Source organism: Nakaseomyces glabratus, chromosome H (assembly GCF_010111755.1).
Source record: "Nakaseomyces glabratus chromosome H, complete sequence".
NCBI classification, from domain to species: domain Eukaryota; kingdom Fungi; phylum Ascomycota; class Saccharomycetes; order Saccharomycetales; family Saccharomycetaceae; genus Nakaseomyces; species Nakaseomyces glabratus.
In genome coordinates, this window is record NC_088958.1 from 138117 (window position 1) to 159397 (window position 21281).

General features: G+C 38.1%; 11 protein-coding genes across 11 annotated transcripts; 5 read left to right on the forward strand and 6 right to left on the reverse strand.

The window, feature by feature from the left end:
* Positions 1–317: 317 nt before the first annotated feature.
* SUR2 (sphingosine hydroxylase) lies at positions 318–1340 on the forward strand (the record flags this gene model as incomplete). Its single annotated transcript, XM_446858.1, has 1 exon — positions 318–1340. The coding sequence occupies one exon, from the start codon at positions 318–320 to the stop codon at positions 1338–1340; it is 1023 nt and encodes a 340-aa protein (XP_446858.1).
* Positions 1341–2172: 832 nt separating this feature from the next.
* Positions 2173–2796, reverse strand: ATP5 (F1F0 ATP synthase subunit 5; the record flags this gene model as incomplete). Its single annotated transcript, XM_446859.1, has 1 exon — positions 2173–2796. One exon carries the CDS (start codon positions 2794–2796, stop codon positions 2173–2175), a length of 624 nt encoding a protein of 207 aa, XP_446859.1.
* A 992-nt stretch (positions 2797–3788) lies between these two features.
* On the forward strand, positions 3789–5357 carry BFR2 (rRNA-processing protein BFR2; the record flags this gene model as incomplete). Its single annotated transcript, XM_446860.1, has 1 exon — positions 3789–5357. The coding sequence occupies one exon, from the start codon at positions 3789–3791 to the stop codon at positions 5355–5357; it is 1569 nt and encodes a 522-aa protein (XP_446860.1).
* Positions 5358–5584: 227 nt separating this feature from the next.
* PRO1 (glutamate 5-kinase) lies at positions 5585–6868 on the reverse strand (the record flags this gene model as incomplete). Its single annotated transcript, XM_446861.1, has 1 exon — positions 5585–6868. One exon carries the CDS (start codon positions 6866–6868, stop codon positions 5585–5587), a length of 1284 nt encoding a protein of 427 aa, XP_446861.1.
* A 396-nt stretch (positions 6869–7264) lies between these two features.
* Positions 7265–11350, forward strand: CFT1 (cleavage/polyadenylation factor CFT1; the record flags this gene model as incomplete). Its single annotated transcript, XM_446862.1, has 1 exon — positions 7265–11350. One exon carries the CDS (start codon positions 7265–7267, stop codon positions 11348–11350), a length of 4086 nt encoding a protein of 1361 aa, XP_446862.1.
* A 250-nt stretch (positions 11351–11600) lies between these two features.
* Positions 11601–12254, forward strand: GPI11 (mannose-ethanolamine phosphotransferase GPI11; the record flags this gene model as incomplete). Its single annotated transcript, XM_446863.1, has 1 exon — positions 11601–12254. The coding sequence occupies one exon, from the start codon at positions 11601–11603 to the stop codon at positions 12252–12254; it is 654 nt and encodes a 217-aa protein (XP_446863.1).
* Positions 12255–12533: 279 nt separating this feature from the next.
* Positions 12534–14918, reverse strand: RSC3 (Rsc3p; the record flags this gene model as incomplete). Its single annotated transcript, XM_446864.1, has 1 exon — positions 12534–14918. One exon carries the CDS (start codon positions 14916–14918, stop codon positions 12534–12536), a length of 2385 nt encoding a protein of 794 aa, XP_446864.1.
* A 615-nt stretch (positions 14919–15533) lies between these two features.
* CPR5 (peptidylprolyl isomerase family protein CPR5) lies at positions 15534–16151 on the reverse strand (the record flags this gene model as incomplete). Its single annotated transcript, XM_446865.1, has 1 exon — positions 15534–16151. One exon carries the CDS (start codon positions 16149–16151, stop codon positions 15534–15536), a length of 618 nt encoding a protein of 205 aa, XP_446865.1.
* Positions 16152–16484: 333 nt separating this feature from the next.
* CAB1 (pantothenate kinase) lies at positions 16485–17600 on the forward strand (the record flags this gene model as incomplete). Its single annotated transcript, XM_446866.1, has 1 exon — positions 16485–17600. The coding sequence occupies one exon, from the start codon at positions 16485–16487 to the stop codon at positions 17598–17600; it is 1116 nt and encodes a 371-aa protein (XP_446866.1).
* A 279-nt stretch (positions 17601–17879) lies between these two features.
* KRE28 (Kre28p) lies at positions 17880–18959 on the reverse strand (the record flags this gene model as incomplete). Its single annotated transcript, XM_446867.1, has 1 exon — positions 17880–18959. The coding sequence occupies one exon, from the start codon at positions 18957–18959 to the stop codon at positions 17880–17882; it is 1080 nt and encodes a 359-aa protein (XP_446867.1).
* Positions 18960–19997: 1038 nt separating this feature from the next.
* On the reverse strand, positions 19998–21281 carry RBA50 (Rba50p; the record flags this gene model as incomplete). Its single annotated transcript, XM_446868.1, has 1 exon — positions 19998–21281. One exon carries the CDS (start codon positions 21279–21281, stop codon positions 19998–20000), a length of 1284 nt encoding a protein of 427 aa, XP_446868.1.

A 21281-nucleotide genomic window follows, 5' to 3' on the forward strand; every position in this document is an offset into this window, starting at 1 on the left:
AACTTGTGAACTGCCATATGATTAGTAATCTATTAGAACTGAACAACTCAGTGATTCAGATGAACGACATAGACAAGAACTATGGACGCGGGCTAAAGAAAAAAAAAAAGGAATTCTATAGTGTAGAGAAAGAGAAAAAAGTTGTTCCACCTCGGCCATTTCTCTCACGTAAGGAAAAGCTCAAGGACGAGAATCACAGACCGGGGGGAGAAAAAACGTATATATATGTAGCATGATTCCCTTCTTGCGCAGGATAATGATTTCTGTATACCAGTAAAAAAACAACAACAACATACCAACTACAAAAAGAAAGAATAATGTCTGTCAACGGGACTTTGTTTGAACAATCTTTCAACTTGAAGGGTGGTTATGACTACATGCACACTGTCTCTGCCCCAGAGATCAAGCTGACTCCTCGTGAGGACTTGACCTCTTACTGTTCTGACGGTATCCTTGCCCTGGCTGCTCCAGTTATTGCCTACTGGGCTCAGTCCGCTTTTTTCCACATTATCGATGTGTTCCATTTGGCTGAGAAGTACAGAATCCACCCAAGTGAGGAGATCGAGAAGCGTAACAGAGCCACCAGACTACAGGTCTTGCGTGAAGTCATCTTCCAACACATTGTGCAAACCGTCGTTGGCCTAATCTTCTTGAAGTTCGCTGACGAGTCCGTCACCGGTTTCGAACAAAATGAGATGTGGCACTGGAGACAGCAAGCTCCAGGTTTCATTCCAGATGCTGCTGTCTACTACGCTTACATGTACGGTGTCTCCTTGATCAAGCTGTCCCTAGGTTTCTTGTTCATCGACACCTGGCAATACTTCTGGCATAGAGTCATGCACTTGTCCCCATTCATGTACAAGTACTTCCACTCTATCCACCACGAACTTTACGTCCCATACGCTTACGGTGCTCTGTTCAACAACCCAGTCGAAGGTTTCATCCTAGACACCTTGGGAACTGGTATCGCTATGTTCCTAACAGGCTTGACCCACAGAGAAGAAGCCGTCTTGTTCACCTTCGCTACCATGAAGACCATCGACGACCACTGTGGTTACGCTTTGCCATTCGACCCATTCCAAATCGTCTTCCCAAACAACGCTGTCTACCACGATATTCACCACCAGCAATTCGGTCTAAAGACCAACTTTGCTCAACCTTTCTTCACCTTCTGGGACAACTTGTTCGGTACCAACTTCAAGGGCTTTGAAGAGTACCAGAAGAAGCAAAGAAGAGTCACCATTGACAAGTACAAGGAGTTCTTGGCCAAGAGAGAAGCTGAAAAGCTTGAGAAGATCAAGAACTTCTCCAAGAAGAACGAGAACAAGAAGGAGAAATAAGTGTAGAGTTTCTGTACATTACCTTATTTCAAATGGAGTTCTTTCGTTTTTTGCTCCGATAATTATTGAGCGGTTCCAGTTTGATGAAGGGACCTGGGCTCAGACCATCAGTCATTCAATGGTTAAGCTAGTTCTTCTCACCATTGTCTGATTATTATTTTTTAATGAAATTTTTTTATTTGGGAATTACTATACACCCAAAAAGCAAGAAATTATAATTCGATAAAATTTGAGTTTGAAATGTTTAGTGATGATATGACTTCATTTTAACCCTGTTTGACGGTATTACACCAACTTTTTTTACTCTTACAATTTGTGTTTTATAAAATATTTATGATAGACTTTACTTTTTTAAAAAAAAATACATGATATGTCTCCTTATTTAATCAATTTAAATCAGCGCGTATATATATCTACATTACTGTAACCTGTTTGGAAAAGAGGTTAAAATTTTTTTTATTGAATATAAAATACTGTATATATATTTTTGGTCTAAGATTTGGTTTTCTCCCTAGTATGAAATGTGATTTATTATGGATAAGCCCAGAAGTTCTCATTTAACAAGGTTGTCGTCAGACAAAGGTCCAAATATAGCCACAATTGCTACCAAAAGGAGTACATGAAAGACCAGACGGTAGTTTTCCCCTTATGTGTTTCTTTTTTCAAAATGCAATGATTGCCAATATATTTACAAACAATTTGCGCGTGTATGAGGTAATGGAATATAAATCGAAGTTAGACTGTGAACGGGGTGATTGGGGGTGATGGGGGGGATGGATGAGCTGGAAAGCTGTATCCCAAACTTTGCTACATCATAAAAGCTGTAGCTGCCTCAAATAGTTTCTTCTAACACCTTGTTTAGTTTTTGGATCTTTGAAGAGACACTTAGGTCAATGGTTTGGTCGCCAACTTCCACTATCAAACCACCTTTGATGTCAGGCTTGACAACGTTATCCAACTTCAGGGTCTTCTGTTGGCCAACTAGAGAGCTCTGTTGTAATGCTTTTTCCAATCTCTTGAAGTTCTTGCTGTCCAAAGGCTGTGCTGTGGTGACGGAGCCCCTGATCAATCCGTTGTGGGCGTCATTCAAGATGGAGAATTGGGATGATATCTTGTCGAACAGGCCCAGCTTGTTGTTCTCGGCTAGAACCTTCAACAAGTTCACGACTGGCTTGTCCAAGTTTGCGGAGCTCTTCACTAGGGAATCCACCACAACGGCTCTGTCCTTGGTGGACAAAGCTGGGTTTTCCATGATGTGCTTCAATTTGGCGTCCTCTTTGATCAAAGAGGACAACTTAACTAATGAGGAAGACGCAGACTCGACGCTGGTCTCCTTAGAGGCCGCAGTGAACAAAGCACTGGCATAGGTGCCTTCCACACCGAACAACTTGACTGGCGGCTTGACACCGGCCTTGGCAGCGTTAGAAGCCGCACGTACAAACACTCTGGAGAACATCTTGATGGGGATATTTGGTTTATTGTAGTTTGTGTTTTATTTGTATTGCTCTCAATGTAAAGTTGAAAATATGTTTTTAATATTATTCTCAATAAAGTTACTGTAAAGTAGGATACAGAAGAAGAGGATGTGTGTGGGACGTGAGAAGAGAGAACACAAAACTGCAAGAACACCAGTTTGCTGATTGGGATTGGGTGAAACACTCTCAAAATACATGCTTATTACTCTTCGAGCAATGGAAAAGGTATCTGGGAGCATAATGTCCTGGGGGAGAGTCTGTTCATCACGACTGGTGTGCTGAAAGGATTATTACTGGGATTGGTATCGCTAAATACGTTAAAGATAGGTATACAGCTTCTCAATGCTCTGTTGTGTTGTGTCTATGTGGGTGGGGGAGGGAAGCAGAGAAGAGAGGGACAGAAACCCCCTCTGGGCCAGGATTTTCATGGGTTTCATTGGCTGGAAGTCACGTGTACCCGAGTAATAGGCATGTATTCTGTAGCCATCTGAGTCAAGTATATAGGCAGAAGTAGATAGAGTCGCCTAGTACCTTTATTCAATTACAGATGGATTATCTTATGTAACAAGCATAATATATTTATAGGATCGTTTTCTTTGATTTGTATATGCAGGCTCACACAGACACGCCGCGGACATGAATTTGTTCCTATTCACGGAAAGAGGTACTATACGATATTACGATAAAATCATATGACTACATCGTTATATATTATAATACATACTCATATACGTACACACATGACAAGTACGTACGACTGTATATTTGCAGGATATTTTCTGCAAAAAAAAAAAATTTGGCGATGAGCTTCTCGAGCGATGCGATGAGCCTCTGAAGTGATGCGATGAGCTTATACAAAGGACAAAGGAGGGAGTGGTCCCGCTGTATATTAGCTTGTATTTGTGTTTCGGAATTGGATAACTTGTAAGATCATTGTTGAGAGGGTTGATATAACTGTTGTATTAATACTAGTATGGGCAAACTATTGGCAGACAAGCTGGGCAAGTTGGCGAACAAGCCGGTTGTCGGAGACGTTGATATCGAGGATGACCGAGTGTTTGAGCACCGTGAGTCAGGAAGTGACTCTGATATGGATTCTGGAGATGAGGAGTTGAAGAAAGCGCACTATGCTCAGGTTGGAGAGTCTAAATTGAGGAAACAGTTGGACTCTGAGAAGAACCTACAGGAACTGGATACCAAGTATGTTGGGTCTGTGGGCTCTAGGGAAGACATATACGGCGAGAATGCATCTTCCGGATCGGATTCCGGATCGGATTCAGAACTGGAGGATGACGAGAGTGATGCACCTGCCAATGATTTACAGTCAAATGACGAATCCGAGAGCGTCGAGAGCGAGTCTGAAGAATCTGACCACGAATCTGGAAGTGAGTCTGACAACGGCGAAGTCCTGAGGAAGATTGTAGAGAAGGAAACCAGGCAAGCCATGAATAGAATATCTGATTTGACCAAGAGGGATGCTTCTAAGGGTTATTCTATTCTGTCACAGAATAAGTTCTTTGAAAACATTTTGGACACTAGAATCAAATTACAAAAAGCAATGAACTCTGCAAATGTGTTGCCAGTGACCAAAGCTAGCTGGAAGTTAGAATTAAAAGAGGACTCTGAAAACAAAAAATTACTGGAAGAAAATCTCTCCATGGTTGAAAATCTACTTAACAGAGTAATAAACTTTAGAATAGACATACAAGCTAAAGAAGGTATCTCTACTGACTCTAAACTTGAAACGTCAAAGAAAAGAGATATTACAGATCTAAACGAAAGTACAGATGCCTTAGACAAAGATCTAAAGAAATATAGAACTGCGGTATTACAAAAATGGTCCGCAAAGGTGTCGAGTGCTTCCGGTTCCTCTGCTATGAAATCATCCAAGTTTAAAGCAGTGAACCAATCTGCCGATGCACAGGTTGAAAACCAGTTGGCTGATACTCCTAGACTAATAAAGAGAACTTGCCTCAACAGAAGAAACGTTCTACCAATAAACTTTACTGAGGATATGGAGCAAGGAAGATTGACCAAGTTTGAGAGCACGTCTAATACAGGTGAAAACAATGACGAAGATGAAAATGCCGATATTCCTAAGAACTATGATCCAAGAAGGAAAGATAATAACGCTATTGACATATCAACAAATCCATACATCTTTGACGACGGTGATTTCTATAGAGTTTTACTAAATGATCTGATTGACAAAAAGACTTCCAGTGCAAACTTGGGTGTTACCAGCTCAGCTACTAACAGTGCCATCATTGTCTCCAAATCAAACTATAAACTCAAAAAGAATGTTGACACCAAGGCATCAAAAGGTAGAAAATTAAACTACTCCATCCAGGAACCAATTGCGAACTATGAAGCTCCTGTCAGTTCCGGTTATAAATGGTCCGATGAACAAATTGATGAATTCTTTGCTGGCCTATTAGGTCAAAAGATCAACTTTAATGAAGACTCGGAACAGGATTCTGAATCCGATGTTGGCGATGAAGAAGAAGCCATCAAAAATGATGACATTCAAATCTTTGCTTAGTTTGATTTCTCTCAAAATTTATAAATTTATATTATACTGCATTGTTTTTATACATAAATATACTTTATTTATCGGCTTTATAAATGTCCCAATATTTCATTAACACAATAATTCAAGACAATGAACGAAAATTTCAAGATAATGAATGTAAATTTCAAAACAAGAACTCTGTATATAAGTTTTTTTAAAATAAATCTATCTAAATTTCATCAATCATAACGGCTTAATTAATGTGGTGGGAATGCCATATTCTCTCTATGAGCGATATATTCGGAGTTGCAGTAACCTAATTCGTTCTCGATCTCATCACTTTGTTGCCCTTTGATTTTGCTAATTTCTAATGATGGATAATTACATCTGGCCCTTCCAACAATTGTTAGTGGGTAATCAGGATCCAATTCTCCATTTGGCAAACGTTTACCAACCTTTAAGTCAACACACTCCATTTCATGGAAGGATCCTTCAATTTCAATGACACCGACGGGTAACAAACCGGCTTTGTTCTTTCTTGTCAAAGCCTTGTAGGCACCTTCATCAATAATCACTGCCCCAGAAGTAACTAAACCATGCAAAATCCAAAATTCTTTATTTCTTAAGTGGCGCGATATACTATTGGCCAAAAACTTAGTGTGAAAGGGAACGCCCATTCTGTCAAGCTTTTCATACTCTTCAAGCTGAAGTTTCATTAAATCACCTTCAAATACTTTGTTATCTTCACCAGTGTCATGCAATGATTGTATATATTTCACAATCTTGTAAATATTGGAAGGAGCATCACTTTTCATTATGATTGTATGAACACCAGCGTTGGTTGCAAGCTCAGCAGCGACTAACTTTGTCTGCATACCACCCGTACCAACGTCAGACCCAGAACCCGATGATGTATCAACACCTGGTAGACCTTTGGACAGGTCTGGAACAATTAAAATTGGTTTAGCATCAGGATCACTTCTTGGATCAGCGGTGTACAAGCAGTCCACGTCAGTTAATAGGAATAAATAATCAGCATGTATCAACCCTGCTGTAATAGCTGAAAGAGTATCGTTATCACCAAACTTAATCTCTTGAACAGATAATGTATCATTTTCATTGATAATTGGAACTACACCCATCTTTAAAAGCTCTTCCACAGTATTTTGAGCGTTTCGGTATTGAGACCAGTCTAGAATGTCATTTCTCGTTAGAAGAATTTGAGCAATAGATTGCCCAAAATGAGCAAACAAGGAGTCCCATCTACCAATCAGTTTGCTTTGACCAATGGCCGCAATTGCTTGGACTTCTGACAGATGTTTAGGCCTCTTCTCCATACCCAAAATGTGCAGCCCAACACCTATACTACCACTAGAAACGATTACAACATTATGGCCTAACCTACGTAATTTGACAACAGTTTCCACAATCAAGGACATGATAGCTAGCCTTGGTTCTTTGGTCTTCTCATCAACCAAAGAAGACGTACCAAGCTTGATCACAATTGTAAATGGCTTACCACCAACTCTAGTTTCGGTCATGATGTATATCACACTTTTCTTGCACCAACAGCAACTAGAAATGACAACTGTAAATATTCCAGTAACTCTTAATTAACCAGATTTATCAATCAGGGACTTCAGTATTTGTCAGTTTCTATAGCACATCTTAGTCATTTGGCGATGAGCTCATCGAAATTTTTTAAAGGCTCTTTCAAACGAATTTCAAAGGTAATTTTGATGAAATTTGTCAAAAACTCGAGTAAAGCTTTAACTAGAGGCAGCTTGACCACTGCTGTGCCTATTGTACTTACTCATTCCTGTCAATTTGCCATCTCACCAACTTGTAGGATTTCAATTATTTGATCTAATAGTGGAGTTTTAAGGTTGGTTTTTTAGCATAAAAATTGATAGATCCACTAAAAAGTTATCAGGAAAATGAATGTTTATGATGATGTTATTGATCCTACAGTTGTTTCACACTCTGTTTGTGGACATTTTACTACTACAGACTACTTGGAGTTAATTGTGATACGGACGGATGTTCTTTCCATATATAAGCCTATAAGGTCGGGACGGTTGTACCTTATGGAAGAGCATAAGCTTAGTGGTAGGATAAACGACGTGGCCCTGATACCGAAACATTCTAATGGTAGCAACGGTAATGGCATCAATTTAAGCTACTTATTGTTAAGTACAGGTGTGGCGAAATTGTCATTGTTAATGTACAATAATATGACCAGTTCAATTGAGACAATAAGTTTGCATTTTTATGAAGACAAATTCGAAAGTGCTACTATGCTTGATTTGGCTCGTAATTCTCAGTTACGGATAGAACCAAACGGAAACTATGCGATGCTTTTCAATAATGATGTACTTGCTATATTGCCTTTCTATACTGGCATAAATGAGGATGAAGATGAAGACTACATAAATAATGATAAATCCAAAATTAATGACAATTCTAAGAAAAGCTTGTTTAAAAGAAAAAAAGGTAAAACCCAAAATAATAAAGTAACACATCCATCGATCATAATAAACTGCTCTGAACTAGGACCACAGATCAAGAACATCAAAGATATTCAATTTTTATGTGGATTTACTAAATCTACAATCGGTGTCCTATATCAACCACAACTTGCATGGTGTGGTAATTCCCAATTAGTCCCATTACCTACAAATTATGCCATTATAAGTTTGGATATGAAATTTTCAATAGACGCAACAACATTCGATAAGGCTATCATATCAGAAATTTCCCAGCTTCCATCTGATTGGCATACTATTGCTCCTACATTGTCTGGGTCACTTATATTGGGTGTGAATGAAATTGCTTTCCTAGATAATACTGGTGTTTTGCAATCCATATTAACACTAAATTCATATAGCGACAAAGTTTTACCTAAAGTGAGAGTCATTGATAAATCTTCTCATGAAGTCTTCTTCAATACTGGTAGTAAGTTTGCATTAATACCAAGCAATGAAAATGAAAGATCCGTCGAGAATATCCTATTATTCGATGAAAATGGCTGTATCTTCAATGTCGACCTAAAATCGGAAGGCCGACTGTTAACACAATTTAATATCACTAAACTACCTTTAGGTGAAGATGTTTTAAGCCAAAAAAGTAACCCTTCAAGTGTTTCAATTATCTGGGCTGATGGGCGACTAGATACCTATACTATATTTATTGGTTTTCAATCTGGTGATGCCACCATGTTAAAGTTAAACCATCTACATTCTGCCATTGAGGTAGAAGAGCCAACATTTATGAAAGATTACGTTAATAAGCAAGCGTCTGCTGCATACAATAATGAAGATGACGATGATGACGATGATGATTTCAATTTGTATTCTGATGAAGAAAACGATCAAGTAAACAATAAGAATGACAGAACATTTGGTACTAACGAGTCAAACGAACCATTTACCGCCCAAGAATTGATGGAATTGAGAAATATTGGTCCAATTAACTCCATGTGTGTTGGAAAGGTATCTTCAATCGAAGATAATGTCAAAGGGCTTCCTAATCCTAATAAACAGGAGATATCAATTGTTTGTACATCAGGGTATGGTGATGGCTCCCATCTAAATGCAATTTTAGCCTCTGTCCAACCAAGAGTTGAAAAAGCGTTAAAATTCATTAGCATCACTAAAATCTGGAATCTTCACATCAAAGGCAAGGATAAATTTTTAATTACAACCGATTCAACCCAATCGCAGAGTAATATTTATGAGATTGATAATAATTTTAGTCAACATAAACAAGGTAGACTAAGAAGAGATGCTACCACAATCCATATTGCAACAATTGGCGATAATAAGAGAATTGTGCAAGTGACTACCAATCATCTTTATTTATACGATTTAACTTTCAGGAGGTTTTCAACAATAAAATTTGATTACGAAGTTGTCCATGTTTCTGTAATGGATCCTTATGTTCTGATCACACTCTCCAGAGGTGATATTAAGGTCTTTGAACTGGAAAATAGAAATAAGAAGAAGTTTGTCAAGGTTCCTCTTCCAGAGATTCTCACTGAGATGGTTATAACATCTGGTTTAATCTTAAAAAGTAATATGTGTAACGAATTTCTATCTGGTATTGGAAAATCGACTATTGAACAATTGCTATTCACATTTGTAACAGCAGATAATCAAATTATCTTTTTCACCAAAGATCACAATGATAGGATATTTCAGCTTAATGGTATCGACCAATTACAAGACTCGTTGTATATAAGCACATATCAGCTTCCCGACGAGATTATTCCGGACCCTTCCATAAAACAAATAATGATCAACAAACTGGGAAATAATTCCAAGGACGAGTATCTTACAATACTAACTTTTGGGGGTGAAATCTATCAATACAAAAAATCTCGAAGTAGACACAGCCGGTTTTACAGAAATGTTGGTAGAAACGATCATCCAATAACTGGTGCACCTGATAATGCATATCCCAAAGGTGTTAGTGGTATTGAAAGAATTATGCATTACATCCCTAATTTTGACGGGTATTCTGTAATTTTTGTCACCGGTAATACACCATATATAATAATGAAAGAGGATGATTCTCTTCCCAGAATATTCCCATTTGGCAACATTCCCATTGTCTCAATGAGCAGATGGGGTGAAGGCTCGGTAATCTGCATTGATGATATCAAGAATGCAAGAATATACTCACTTAACCAAGATAATATCTACTACGGAAATAAACTTCCAATAAGAAAGATCAAGATTGGGTCAATGCTTCAAAATTATAAAACTTTGAATAGCATCGTTTATCATGAAAGGACTCAATTGTACCTTGTTTCTTACACAAAGGAAATAAGCTATGAAGCCAAAGCTGAAGATGGTAGTCTATTAATTGGATACAAACCAGAACTACCAAACGCAAAAGCATTTAAAAGTGGTGTATTACTGATCAATCCAAAAAGCTGGGAAGTGATTGATGAACTAGATTTGCCGGACAATTCATTAGTGAACGATATGAAATCGTCTTTCATTCAGATTGATACTAGAACGAAAAGAAAAAGAGAGTACATCATCGTAGGCATTGGATATGCTACTATGGAGGATGTCCCTCCAACAGGCGAGTTCCACATCTATGATATAACCGAGGTTGTTCCTGAACCAGGCAAACCAAACACCAATTTCAAACTGAAAGAAATCTTTAAAGAAGATATCAGAGGTATAGTCAGTGTTGTTAACGGTATCAGTGGTCGTTTCTTGATAAGTCAGAGTCAAAAGATAATGGTTCGTGATGTTCAACAAGATAATTCCGTTATACCAGTGGCATTCCTTGATGTACCTGTTTTTGTTACCTCATTGAAGACATTTGGTAACTTAATTGTCATAGGTGATGCTATGCAAGGTATCCAGTTTGTTGGATTTGATGCTGAGCCATATCGAATGATAACATTGGGATCTAGTATTACCAAATTCGAGGTTATCTCAGTTGAATTTCTAGTAAACAACGGAGACATATACTTTCTTGTCACAGATAGAGATAGCATCATGCATGTTCTCAAATATGCACCAGACCAACCAAACACCTTATCAGGTCAAAGGCTTGTCCATTGCTCAAGTTTTAACCTTCACTCGTTGAACAACTGTACAATGTTACTACCAAAGAATGACGAGTTCCCGAGAGACCAAAGATATTCAAGATCGTTCCAAACAATAACTGCTCAAGTTGATGGATCCATATCAAAAATAGTTCCTGTCAAGGAGGAAACATATAGACGATTGTACTTCATCCAACAACAAATCATAGACAAAGAACCTCAACTTGCTGGACTGAACCCACGAATGGAGAGACAAGACAACAAATACTATCACTTGGGCCACTCTTTGAGACCCATGCTAGACTTCAACATTATTAAAAGATTTAAGGACATGAGCATGAATAGACGTTCTCATATCGTACAAAAACTGGGCAAGAATTCTAACTTAGAAGTTTGGAGAGATCTCATTGATCTAGAGTTCTCACTGAGGTCCCTAAAACCAACAGATCAAAATTAGTCAATATATATAGACATCCAATATCATGTAGCAACAAATGTAACTTTAATGAGCATATTTACATTACTTACACATTAAACGTTTATAACGGGTTTTGACTGACAATTTCGTGTTTGAGACGGTAAATGTCCATCGGATAAAACAATTAAGCTGCGGAAGGATGGCCACATAATTAGCACCAGAAACCGGTAACCACATATATCTGAAGCTAGCTTAATTACAGAATAGACCACTATCTGTCGAAACAAGGATGCCCGTCAAGAAAAGAACCCCATTGAAGCATAAGAGCGTATCGTTCTCTGATGACATCACTCAGACGCAGCATAACCATCATCATAGGAAGAAACAAAATGGTGAACGTCCTCCAGTTTTTATCAGGAAAACATGGTTGACTATTCCATGGCATTTGATAGCTTTGGTCTACATATATGTGAAGGTCTTTAACAATTATAACACAGCAGAATTGCTTGCATGCCTTGTGCCTTTACAAATACTATACACCATCTTTCAATTCAACAAGGCCACAATCTATGGTAACAAGAGACTGAAATTCAATTACTCTCTAGCTGCGATTTCTATATTGGCATGTATTGTGCTCTCCATACCAGTGGTCGTAATCATCATTTTGTTTGGGGCACCGCTATTGGAACTGCTATGGGAAACTTGGCTACTTGCACTACATTGCTCATTCTTAGCTTATCCAGCAGTATATTCTGTTCTAAACTGTGACTTTAAGGTTGGCCTGTGGAAGAGATATTTCATATTAATTGTAGTTGGTTGTTGGATCAGCTGTGTTGTTATTCCTCTTGACTGGGACAGAGATTGGCAAGCCTGGCCTATCCCAATTGTCATTGGTGCATACTTGGGAGCATTTGTTGGCTTTGCATATGGGGCTTACTTATAGAAATCTGTTAAAATTTTAATTCACTGGCCTTGTTATGATCATAGTATAAATTTTTTATTGAACACGTATTATTGACAAACGGTGGAGTTGTAAGGGTTTTCAAATATGATTATAGGAGCATTATCACCTTTCTGTAACGTCAACAATACTCTACATGCATTTTTAATATTACATTATTTATATTGATTTACGTGCAAAATTCAGAGAAAGAGATATACATAGCACACACACATACATACACAATCCTTAACTATAGTCCCTTGCTTCATTAAAAGGATATCAAGAACATGAATAGTATGTATCTATAACGGCATCAATATTATTTTCCGTAATGCCCATGGTATCCCAATGGTTTGGATCATATTTCACTCCACCCTCATAAAATTCTTTCTTAACCAAAGACTCTGAAAGTCTATACAGTTTTGTATTAAATAATCTTAATAAGTCCGTGGAAATCGACTCAAAGATATTTTTCCTCTCTATCTCAACAGGCTCAAACCTATGCGACATTATCGTCTCTAACTTTGACAAAAGTTTGGTTGCCAGAGGATTTACTACTTTACAGTTCTTAGAGTAGTCCCTTACAAGCATATGCAATTTTTGCAAAATCAGGAAGCATAAGCCAGAATGAAACCTATTTTCTTGTTTTGCATTTTCATCCGAAAGTTTACTGTACTGCCTCTCAGATCTTTCATAACCACCAAGATACATTATAGCTATACTCTCTAAGACCTTGAAAAATTTGTTGATGTATACAAACTCATGACCTGTAAACTTCATGTTAGCAAAGTTAGAGAAGATATAAAATATTGTTTCCTGAGTTAGCATAATGAAATCCAAATAAGTCTTTTTGTAGTTTTCAACATCATTCTCTTTCTCATATTGTAGCATCAAAAAGTAAGTCAAATAAATACTCAAATTTTTCGTTAATATAGTATCGTTAACATTACTAATATTAGCGGCAACTGTGGTTAGATGTTTCGTAATGTTAGAAATTTCCATGTTTAAATCGTTTTTTATTTCCTCCACTCGACTAATTGGTAATTTTTCATCTCTAGACAATAAGTTAGATATTATTTCACCATGATGGCTTAAAAGTTTTTTGTCTATATCATAAAGAGGGTCCCTCACAAATGCAGTGTTTAAAGGATGAGAAAGAGTCAATTTTGGAATCTGTCCTCTGAACAATGTCCTGTACTGATAATTTTTCTCGATGAAATTCCACATTAAAATATTTGAGGTATCGCTGTGTTCATGACTGGTACCTAAGCTTATTCCTAAGTTAACATCTTCGTTGTAATCAACTGAATCTGCAAAACTTGGTGAAATGGAGAAATAGAATTTCCATAGAGCAGTGTATCTTAAATATTCGGTATGATTTTCGACATCAGATCTCCGCTCTATTTCTGAATTGATTGTGAATATATTAGATTCTAATATGGAAAACATGGCTTTGATCTCTTGAAAAATTATGTTCATTTCTTCCGTCAAATTTATTAACACTGAGGAGACAATGGCTTGATAGCACAGTAACAAGCATATATTTATCTCCCCCAGTTGAAATAATTGTGATAATACATGTTTAGTAACATCAAATGTTGATCCCATGGAAAAAAGCTTCTCTATAGATTCTGGCAATTGAGCTAAGTTTAGAATAGGTATCAATGACGATGATTCTTGAACAATTGAATTGAAAATGTTGATAAATTCTTTCGTGTTAGCTTTGTTGGGAAACTTTACAACGTAGGTTGGTTTCTTGTATTGTGATCCAGTAATTGTTTTTTCTTTCCAGTTTTTCAAATTGTCTTGATATTTACCGCATACTGTTCGATCAATTCTTTTTAAAAATTGTTTGTAAAGAAAGGGATCCAAACAACATACAGTATTGAAATTGAACAGATCATTACTGCATTTGCTGTCAAGGTAACCCATTATCTCATCTCTGTGTGTGTCTGTTTCACAGTTTTCCAAGATATCAAAAATCTCCGAGTCATCTAAAAAGCTTGGATCCATGTCTCTGTATTTATTAAACTCCGATTCGTAACCACTTTCTAAATCAAACTCTGCGTCTGTGAGAAAGTTTTCCTTTCTTTTTTTATTTTTTTTAGTTTCTATTGTATCATTTGGTTTCGTTACTGTCCAGTCGAGATTTATGCCAGTTATATCTCTACCTGAAATTTCCTTCAATTCCATTAGTCTTTTTTTAATAAACTCAAGTTCTTTAAGTACTGCTTCGTCTTGGCCATAATTGACACCTTCGTCCACAAATATGGCTGGTCCTTGAACCCAATTTACATTGGATCTCATAGAACTACCACTAGGGACTTCTTTATTATGTGGGAAAGTACTTGTCCTAGGGATATACTGCTTTGGCGCTTGCGGCAGTTCATTACCATCCATGTTAGATAACTGAAGTCTTGTGTTGTATTCTCTAATTTGATCAACAGTGCTGATTTCTTCGGGACGGCCACTGCCATTCTGTGGTAATGGGCTACCGCCATTATTCTGGATATACTGTCCCGGGACATCAGGGTAGAAACAATCGCCTTTACCGGCACGCGCACAGTTCCCACAAACTGGGCGAACTCTATCACAGCCAACTTTACGCCGCCTACACTGCGCACAGGCAGGTGGTTTCTTCATTTTGCGACCACGAATATCCATTGCCTCTAACTTGTATAGATCAATTTAGTTTGTATTATCTGGTGATTTCTTTATTATAAAAGATATCAAAAGAATTTCTCGATCTTAAGAGAATAACCGTCAACTAAACCGCTTTTTGCACACAAAAAATAAAATGAAAAGGCACGACCTATAGTTCTGGTCCTTGAAATCGTTATGTATATCACCTAGTGGCTATTATGCACTGGTAACTGACTCTATAACTTCAAAACTAGTTCTGCAACTGTGAGTTTAAGTACTTTGACAGTTATTTTGTCAAAATAGCCGGCAATCGCGAGTTCCAACGGTCGAAATAGACACTACGTACATTGTGATATCGACTTTTCATGTGTATAAAGCCAGCAACTTGACAATATTCTGATTCAAAATAGCAAATGTTTGTTCAGTACGTACGTATTTTTTTTTAAGAGATCTAGTTTAATACATCAATATATACTGTATCTCATTTTTTGAGGTGTGTGTTTGCAATTCTTTCACCATAGTCAAAGAAATCTGGTCATCCAGTAATATTGATTGAAAACCTACTTGTATTTACCATAAGGCTGTTTATTTAGTTTTACAGCCAAGAGTGTCCTGCCGCGTTGGATTGTGTGAAATCTACAATTCATCATCTGGGACATCTCTTGGCTTATTACCTAAAGGGGCAGTTTCCAATTCACCGCTGTCGGCGATAACAACATCCTTCAAAGGTCTGTTTTGAGCGTTAGTCTTGACGTTCTCAATGTAAGTAACAACGTCCATACCTTCTAGCACTTCACCGAAGACAACGTGTCTGCCGTCCAACCATGGTGTGGCAACAGTGGTGATGAAGAATTGGGACCCGTTGGTGTCCTTACCTCTGTTGGCCATGGATAACAGACCAGGTCTGTCGTGCTTCAAGTCAAAGTTCTCGTCTGGGAAAGTGGAACCATAGATAGACTTGCCACCGATACCAGTACCGTGGGTGAAGTCACCACCTTGAATCATGAATTGAGGGATAACTCTGTGGAAGATAGAGCCCAGGTAGCCCATGTTGCTGTCGTCACTGATAGACAACTCATAGAAGTTCTCAACAGTCTTTGGCACAATTTTACCGTACAGACCAATGACAATACGGCCCTTGGAGACACCGTCATGCTCGATGTCGAAGTAGACCTTGTGAGTCACTTCAGGCTTCACAGCGGCGCTCACAATTCCAAACAAAAGACACAGAGTCCAAATAATATTTAACTTCATCGTTGCTTTGGTTTGTTTATCGAAGTTAAGCCTTGATTGAGCAACATAATGTAGACCAACACCTAGTACTCTTATTAATCCTTCAACAAGAAACTTTCCCCTTCAATGGCCGAGGACTCGTTAACGGTGAATTTTGCAACTTTCTTCAGGAACGATGACCGATGCAATGCTCGATGGTCAACGCTCAAAACCATATAATAGGCCCATTGCAACACGACTAGTTAGTATAGAGGTGTGATACTGGGCCATTGAGTACTTTTTGTAGTATTAGTGGGAATCCTTTTAGTAGGGAGACGGCCATTTACAGTACAAAGGCAGAGAGGTTCTCACAATATGACGCTGATGCGGTTCAAGGACTGTGACTACAGTCGTAGGCTGTTTACCATTGCTATAGACATAGGTGGCTCATTGATCAAAGTGGTTTACTCGCCGCTGGATAGCCAGGTGATTCATTTCGCTACTGTGGAGACGGCTAAAGTGAGTAAGTTGCTCGAGCTGCTTGACGATGTGATACAGGAACACAACAGCGGTGACTTTAGCAGTACCCAGATAGTGGCGACTGGTGGTGGTGCTTTCAAGTACAATGACCTAATTATAGAGACATTCCCAGGTATACATAGCTACACAAAGTTTGAAGAAATGCAAGGCCTTGCCAAGGGTCTGGATTTCTTTATACACCAGGTGCCTGACGAGGTTTTCACATACAGTGACCACGAAGGTGAGAAGATAGTTGAGACCATTGCCTCTTCTCCCACAGCGAAACCAACCATATACCCATACATGCTTGTCAACATCGGCTCAGGTGTCTCGATGCTAAAGGTCGATGCACCTAACGTCTTTACGCGGGTTGGTGGCTCTTCTTTAGGTGGTGGTACGCTTTGGGGGTTGTTGTCTCTAATCACAGGCGCTCAAAGTTATGATGAGATGTTGAACTGGGCACAGGAAGGTGATAATACTACTGTAGATATGTTAGTGGGTGATATATATGGAACAGATTACAATAAGATTGGTCTGAAGTCTACGCATATTGCTAGTTCATTTGGGAAAGTTTTCCAAGATCGCGATCATCCTATGATCAATGGCAATTCGAAACATCGGATCAGACAAGAAGAAATTGATCATCTAGAGGATCACGCAAAGGATAACCACACCTGTAACGAGTGCATAAATCATAGGAATAAGAAGTTTAAGAATGAGGATATTTGCAAAAGTTTACTTTATGCTGTATCAAATAACATAGGCCAAATTTCCTACTTACAGGCCAAAATTCACAATGTTCAAAATATTTATTTTGGGGGTTCATACATAAGAGGGCATTTGACTACTATGAATACTCTAAGTTACGCCATTAATTTCTGGTCACAAGGATCAAAACAAGCATTTTTTTTAAAGCATGAGGGATTTCTGGGAGCTATGGGTGCCTTTTTAGACGCATGTGAAGGTAAATAATATTGGTAACAATGGAATGCATCCAAATATACCCAACTCTTAAATCATGAGACCTTCAACTGTATTATATTCATGTTATCCAATTTATTCTTGCATTATCAGTTATTCTACCTTTGATTACACTCCTTTTATGTTTTTATTCAATTCTATGGTAAAAAATACAGCTAAAAAACTGCAAATATGCATCTGTCGATAATATCTTTAACAAAGACAGTATATTCTTTGCATTAATGTTACACCAAGCATTTACTACAATATGTAATCTATATCTCTATTGCTCTAATTGTCATTATTTATCACTCTGTTTATTATATTTTTTAATGCCTGCAAAATGTTTGAATGTCCCTTACATTCCTGTAGTACTTGCTTTCTTAGTTCTCTCATCGGTATTATTCTCGAATCCTGCTCAGTAAATAAATCAATATCGTGTATTGTTGACTTGCCGTCATGCGTTTGATGTTTATCCAGTTGAATAATTATCGTATATCTATTGGCAACTCTTAATTGAAGTTTTCTACTATATGGATATAGTACAATCTCTGAGATATCTTCATGGATTGAAGCAATAATTCTCCTTTTCCACATATCTATGAGGTCATTTAATTGCACCGTATTGACAATGCTTTCTTCAGCTAATTGTGTTGAGTTGATGGCTTTATTATCTACCTTTTCCAACTCATCAATCTGTTTCTGTAGATTATCATTGAGAACAGCTAACTCTTCCAAAGTTTTCCATTCTTCGTAGCATTCTTCCATGGCATTTAGTTCCGTGTCTTTCCTATTGCTATTATCCTCATTCTTGGTGATCCTTTGATCATCTTGCAACCTTTGCCACTCATCAAGAAGTTCCCAGCATTTATCGAGTTCGTTAGTGGTCTCAAGATACAGCATATTAACCTGATCTTGCTTCTCCGTTATTTCGTGCGCAACTTGCAAGATTTCACCTGTTATTTGATCAATTTCTTGGTTCTTAACGGTCATTACATCATCTCTAAGATGACTTACCTCATCTTGCAAACTCTGATACTTGGGATCAGTATCAGAAAATACAGGAACCTGCTCTGCATCACTGTTTATAGTATATTTTAGGAAAAGATCCAATGATTCCTCTCTCCAGTACAGTTTCCTCAAAAGATCCATCAGAGAGTCCAGCTCTCTTGATTTCACTTCCAATTGCTTTATGTCTATCAAGCTATCAGCATCACCACTTAGTTTTAGATAATCACTTGTTTCAATAAGCTTCCTAATGGACTGATCAATCTCCCGTAGTGTACCTTGCAGCCGTTTATCTTGTTCGGTAAGCACCAAATCGCTGGACCTCGTTATTTCTTCCTGTAACTCATGCAATTGTGCCTCCATTTTCAGTCTCACAGAAATGCAACACCAACACTAGTGCGTATAGTCTGTATAAGTGACTACGAACATGTATAAACTAAATATTGCGATGGCCTGGGCCTTCAAATGGCTTTATTATCCTCGATGCCCTAACAATCGCTGCTAACGTGTTTGTTCTCGAGAAAGCTTCACAATTTTTTTTTGGCAAAATAAGCTCATCACAAGTCTTCAACACATATTTTAGAAGCCAACAAGTCATACAGATGCTACTTTGGAAGCCAAACAACAAGAACCAGTAAAGCCTTTATTGCCTGTTTTAGGTATTACGGTTTTGACAGCGTGAGAGTACTCGCTCTGGCAGAATTTACTGCAATGGAAACCGTATAATACCCATAACAGCTGTTTGGTGGTTCTACTGAACTTTGAACTTAGGAATTTGCACAACTTAAGTTTGTCAGATGAGTCCTTGTTTGTGGACGATATATACATCTGATGAATGTGTCAATATGCATAGATTGATCCTTTGAACCCATTCCTACTAAAATTTGCTGTATTTGATTGATGTGTTGCTCTTTGGTGTCAATTCATTGAACATGGGACCTTGTATGGATTTCACAGTTCTTGTGTAATCCTACATTTGTCCTGTGTATTATGTGATTAGATACTATCGAGTGGAGGATATGAATATAGTACTTGATTTCCATGTTGTGGATCATATATTTGCTTTCTATTGCACGTTTAGCGTTTTGGTTGTGTTCTACAACAAATGCCTGTGTGATAGTACGTGATAGATCTACTTATTTTGGAATTCGTGTGGGTGTTATATTTACTCCATTTGCAGCCGGTTATGTTGATCAAGTACTTGCGATTTTAGTAAATTTATCAATGTCATTGGCAATAAATTTGCACCTAACCTTATATTTTATTATATGTTTACGGCCTTTTTTATTATGCTTCAGTGCCACTCGACATTTCATTCCAATTTTATTATATCTAGTTTCAGTTTCTGAAACCAGTATGCTATGGGTTTACATTATATGCTTATCAAACTATATTTCAGTCCTACTTATTCTTGTATTTGTTCCCTCCACCCTGTTTCCATAACCATAACGCTTCGATAGCGTAATTGCGAATCGATAGACTCTTAGTATATTTTTCATCAGAGCCCAGTTCCAATAGTTCAATAACCTTGGTATCCTTTACCAGATCCCAAAACATCATGTAGATATGTTTTGTGGCATCTTCAGCTTCAGATTCATCGTTAACTTCAACTGTGAGTTGAGAATTGTATTCTTGCTTCCCTAGTTTGTATAGAATTCTCCCCAGTGTACGTATAGCAATTGCCCTCTGAGAAGCAAATTGAGAACGAGCCAAATGTGCTAGTTCAATAATTGTATAGCCCGCCAGATGCTGGTCCTCAGAGTGATGATGCAGTCCTGAGTTGGTGTTGTCTATAGGTCTATTGGGCGGTACCAAGTTGCCTTTGAAGTCAAATCTACACTGAGTAACATCTTCTATGGTTGAAATACCCTTATCTTCCGGGAGCTTTTCCATCCATTTCAACTTGTCTACTTCTTTTGGTAAATTTGGGAAAAATTTCTTGTGTAGTTTCTCATTAAACTCAGGGTCATTGATATCTAGTGGATCATCGTCATCATTTTCATCTACCTTTGGCGCTACAAAATGAACATCCTTTAGCAGATCCTCATTGGCCATGTGGTCAATCGTTTGAGCCACTTGAAACTCCAATGGGGCAACGTCGTCATCATCGAGCGGCGGTGCTATGTCTTGATCTTCAGATTCTTGCTTGTCAGATTCATCGTCCTTAGGAAGTGAAGCACTGGTTTCCTTTGGGAGCTCGGTAGCATTGAGATCTAGAGCTCTATTTACCATATCTTCATCCAACGGTGGTAAATCATCCACATTTGCCACAGCCTCATTTTTACCACCAACCCAAGTTCCAGAAGCACCTTCAATCTCTGCAAAGATCTTATCAGACTTCTGAACATTTTTCAATAGCTTCTGGATAAGCTTGGGGTCCAGAGATTCCAACAATTCCTGCCTTTCCCTTGCTATTTCTTCGGGACTCATCTTGCGCATAGTCTCCAAGTTCTCCCTATGTATCCTCTGAGCGGCAGATTCTTCCACAGCTCTCATTGACTCCCTGCTCGAGCTCAATTCATTGACTTTTCCAGTCTGACTAGCCTGTTGCTTCCTCTTTAACCTTGCCTTCCAGGATGACACTTTCTCCGGCTTATAAAGCTTAGGAAATCCACCATCTGGTAACTCCCCGACTTCGCTGACTTCGTCAACATCCTTCTCTACAATATCACCCAGCAAATCCAT